Below are 4,261 nucleotides of genomic sequence, written 5' to 3'. Positions count from 1 at the left end.
AGGGGCCTGGGGCCCCTGTGGTCTGACTTGCCCTATGGCAGCTTGCAACCTGGAGTGGACAGAGGGCTGCCTCCCATAGTCATGATTGACTTCCTGGCCTTTGAACCCTCTGCTTGACTGCACAGGAGCCTGACCCACAGCCCACTCAGCTCCGGGTCAGGTTGAGGTGTGTGCATGTGTGTGAGTTAGTATGTGAGTGTAGAAATCTGTCAGACCTGGACTTTTTGTCTGGCTCCAACTTTCACTTGCTGAGTGACCCTGGGCAAGCCACTTAATCTCTCTGATCCTATTTGTGTATCTGTGAAATGAGTTTGCACTTCATACCTTGTTGAGCTCTTGGGAGACACGTAGGCCTGGCTCCAGGTTGTCCCCAGGCTCAGCCACCCCCCCAGCAAGGAAAGAGCCTGATGTCATCTGGCACTCCTCCATGATCACACCTTGCATTGCTAGCTTCACAAGGAGGGGGTCCCTGTAGGGAAACTCAGCCCAGAGAGACTGAGCAAGCCACAGGTGAGGGCCGGGCACCAGGAGCTGGGGTGACCAGGTGTGGTCACAGACCCAGGCCCCCCCCAACCCGGGTGGGTTAACCCTTTCCCACTGCCCAGTCCCTCCCCCACTGCCCAGTCCCTCCCAAGGCCAGGCCTGGTCGGGGATACTTCCTCATGCCCCCAACCCCTCCTGGCTGACACAAAGGCCCAGCTCCCACAGGGGCGGCAGGAAGGGGCTCCTGGCCAGCTGGGCCGAGGACAGGCAGGGAAGTTAGTGGAGACAGGAAGGAAGCCGCACAGCTGGAGGCCAGGCGCCATTGTCCCACCTGGGGGTGGGGGTCACTGGTGGCTCCCAGCAACTCTGCCCACCTGCAGACCCAGATGTCACTAGACCCCCACGCACGCACGCCAACCCCCACCTTGCAGCCAAAATTTGTCTCCTCCTAGCCTCAGTTTCCCCATCTAGAAAACCTTAAAGGGCAAGGCACTTGGAATTCATCACACAGTAATGGCAGCATGACACGTGCCAGCCATCGGTCAGGTGCCTGGCCTGAGTTAACGCATTTGAGCTGCTGGACATCCCGTGATGTCCCCATCTGACAGCCCCAGAAGTCAGGTACCTCCCCCCCAGGTCTCACATCCAGAGGCAGAGCTAGGACTCAAACCTGGCTGCCATTCCAAAGTGCAGGGCTTCGGGGTCTCTGCGGTCCTACTGTGCGTTGCTGACTGAGTGCTGTCTTGACATAACTCCCCTGGGAGGGGTTAAGATCCATGGAGGCTTTTTGTGAGTGGTCCTCACATATGCTAGACAAGTGCTCTACCACGGCCCTGTTCCTTCCTTTTTTTTATTTGAGACAGCAGAGGGTCTTTCTAAGTTGCTTTTGGCCTCGCTAAACTGCCAAGGCTGGCCTTTAACTTGAGATCCTCCTGCCTCAGCCTTCCAAGTGGCTGGGATTACATGGTGTGCTCACCATGCCCAGCTACCCACAGAGCATTATTAAAAAATGTGACATCAACAGTTGAATATAGACAGAGGACAGACCCAGTTAGAAGGACACATAATAGGTACAGAGGGATGATGGAGATGAATGGATGGTCACGGTTGGTAAGTCATATTAAACTTCACACGATTATGAAAGCTACAAGAAAGCTGTCATGGTGTGTGTCCTGAAGCCACCTCCCCTCCCCACCTCCCAGGTCTCTGGGGCCGTCCTCTGAAGGCTGAGCCCTTGGCAGAGGCGGGGGCTTACTCCCTTTGGGTGGGAAAACTGAGACCAGAGCGTGAGGGACTCAAGGCCGTGCAGCCTGGTGGGGCTCAGGCCTCCTTGGCAGATTCGAGTCCCTGTGCAACTCTTCAGGATGCTCCTTCTCTTCCTCAGCCCCACCCTTGGCTCCCCCTGACAGGGACGTGATGGGGACAGGAGCACGTCTCACTTCCAGGTGGAAAGAGAGGAAACAGGAAAGGTCCTAACGGGAAGGAGGGGGAAGGGAAGCTCGGGGTCCCCGAGGTGGTGTCCTGGACAGGGCAGGGCCGGGCCCAGCTGGCCACCCTCCCTCTCCAGGCCCCTCCCAGGACCACCCCTCTGCCTCTGGGAGGAGGTCTGAGGACCAGCAGCCCTGGTGGGGATGACCCAGGAGCCTGCTAGGCCTTCAGGTCCACGGCCAGGAGCCCTCCCAACATGGGTATCACCTGACACGCTCCCTCTGTCCTGAGGGCATCAGAGGTGGCCGGGAGGGACTGTGTTCACCCCAACCCCCCCAGACCCTTAGGGTCCTGGAGACAGAGAGGTCAGGTGGTGCCTGGGCTTAGGTCGCAGGGCCCCAGTCCCTTGCTCTAACGAGCATCTTGGGCTGCATAGCAAGGCCCTCCCTCAACGCGTCCTGTCCCCAAGTAGCCAAGCACCGGCATCCTGCTCACATTTTATTGAAGGTGGGGTTGGGGTGGGCCCACAGAAGCACAGGCCCCAGTTTCCAGGGGGCTCCAGGCTTCTGGATGAGGGACAGCCCAAGGCTCGCTCCTGGGACTGCAGGTGCAGCTCACCGGCCACCATCCCTGCAAGCATCCAAGGCACGTGCCTCAGCTCATGGTCCCTGGTCCCTCCAGGCACAGACTCAGGACAGGATGTGGACAGCAGCCTTGCTCCTGTGGCCAGATATGCAAGGCCAGCTAGGAAAGGGATAGGTCAGGACAACCAAGCCACAGGAGAGGGCACAGGCTGAAATGGACAAAAGCCCAGGTGAGGTCAGCAGCAGGGGAAGGGGCAGGGACGTTACCCCCAGCTTAGGCTCCGTTTGGCCAGCTCCACCTGGGCCAGGCGGTGTTCACTCAGCACCCGCACCCTGGTGATGGCAGCCAGTGGCCTCTGGCGGTGCGGGAACTGTAGCACCTTGTGCTCCTGCGCATAGACGTGGAAGTGTTCGGCGTCCGAGCTCACCTCCATCTGAGCAGGCAGGAAAGTGACCCTTGGCCCCAGCTTAGGAGCCCGGATCACTCAGTCCCACATCTACCTTGGTGTGCTGGCCTGTCCGGCCCACCCACCCCATGGGAGATCTGCGCTGGGAACCCTCTTGCTTCTCCAAAGATGGGGAGGCCGGCAGCCAGAGCAGGAAGCATCCCATCACCCCCGAGGGGACACTGAGGAACAGGGAGGCCCAGCCAAACCCAGCAGGGAGGCTTGTGGATATCACAAGGAACCCCCTCCTCACCTGCCTCCTGTTCCCTGCCACTGTCCTCACCACCACCACCGTCCCCCTGGGCCTCCCCTCTCCCCATGGGCCCCACCCAGGTCCCCATCACCTCAAAGGGCTCCCCCAGGGCCAGTGGGAAGATGCTGGACACCTCCTCCTGGCCCCAGCGGCCACCCTCGAAGGCATTGCCCACCACAGTGGCACTGGAGAATCGTGGCTTGACGTGGAAGGCGATGTCCCCCGCCTCAGACAAGAAGTTGATCTCAAACCTGGGGGTGTTGTGCGGGTCATGAAGGCAGCAGATAGCTGGGCAGCCCCCACCCCTGGTCCAGGAGGGGAGGTGGCCCCTACTTGTCCTCTCTGGAGTCAGCTTGTCCCTGGACCATCAGGCTCCAGCCCGGGGCCAGGCCCCCCGCACAGAAGGCTTCAAACTAAAGGCAAAAGACAGAGGGATGGAGCCCATGGGGCTGTAGCTCTGTCCCCACCTTCAGGTACCCACGTATCTTGGAAACTCCCACCAGCCCACACACTCCGACGGGTGATCTTTGCAGGACCTCGTCCCTCCAGGCATCTCCTTCCTGATGGGGGTGGGGTGGAGCAAGCCTGCCCAGCAGCAGCTCTGGGGAGACCTTCACCCCCACACCCCCTCACCCTGGGGTCTGATGAATGAGTGGACAGAACCGCACCCCAGCTCTGTGCGGGGAAACACAGGCGGCCTGGGGACTCCCCCACCACCCAGGCCCCCTTCCCTTCTCCTGGGTCCAGGTACGTGCCAGCTGGGTACCTGGGTGTCACCCACCTGCACCGCCATCGCCCCAGCAGCTGGGGAGCGCAGCGCAGGCCTGAGGATATAGGCGGGGTGGGAGGGACGGGGCTCGGAGCTCCGCCCCCGGGGCCTGCTGAGGTCCCCGCTGAGGTCCCCGCGCCCTTCCCTGGTACATTTTCCCTCCCGGGCTCCCCCTCATGGGCCTCCATTAAAGCGCTCTGTGTAAGAAGCCCCCTTGCACCCCTGCCTCCACAGGGCCTGACCAGCTCCCTTCCCAGGGGCAGGCTGCTTGTCCCTGTCCTTAGGGGACGGGTGTGGC

The 4,261-nt window shown here is 60.9% G+C and overlaps 1 protein-coding gene across 1 annotated transcript; it reads right to left on the bottom strand.

Annotated features, from left to right (window-relative positions):
• Positions 1-2,636: 2,636 nt before the first annotated feature.
• Positions 2,637-3,988, bottom strand: Grifin (galectin-related inter-fiber protein). Its single transcript, XM_048784696.1, has 4 exons — positions 3,976-3,988; positions 3,528-3,607; positions 3,286-3,445; positions 2,637-2,929 (listed from the first exon to the last, which is right to left on the bottom strand). Exons 1-4 carry the CDS (start codon positions 3,985-3,987, stop codon positions 2,759-2,761), a joined length of 423 nt encoding a protein of 140 aa, XP_048640653.1. The 5' UTR covers position 3,988; the 3' UTR covers positions 2,637-2,758.
• Between the last annotated feature and the right edge of the window lie 273 nt (positions 3,989-4,261).

The sequence above is a fragment of the Marmota marmota genome, unplaced genomic scaffold (assembly GCF_001458135.2).
Source record: "Marmota marmota marmota unplaced genomic scaffold, marMar, whole genome shotgun sequence".
NCBI classification, from domain to species: Eukaryota; Metazoa; Chordata; class Mammalia; order Rodentia; family Sciuridae; genus Marmota; species Marmota marmota.
The sequence above is the reverse complement of the archived record's forward strand: the minus strand, read 5'-3'. Positions and strand labels throughout refer to the sequence as shown.

Coding starts and splice junctions, on each gene's coding strand:
- Grifin (XM_048784696.1), bottom strand. Junction 3,446..3,527: donor GCTGACTCCAGAGAGGACAA/GTAGGGGCCACC, acceptor CAACACCCCCAG/GTTTGAGATCAACTTCTTGT. Junction 2,930..3,285: donor CCCTGGGGGAGCCCTTTGAG/GTGATGGGGACC, acceptor CTGCCTGCTCAG/ATGGAGGTGAGCTCGGACGC.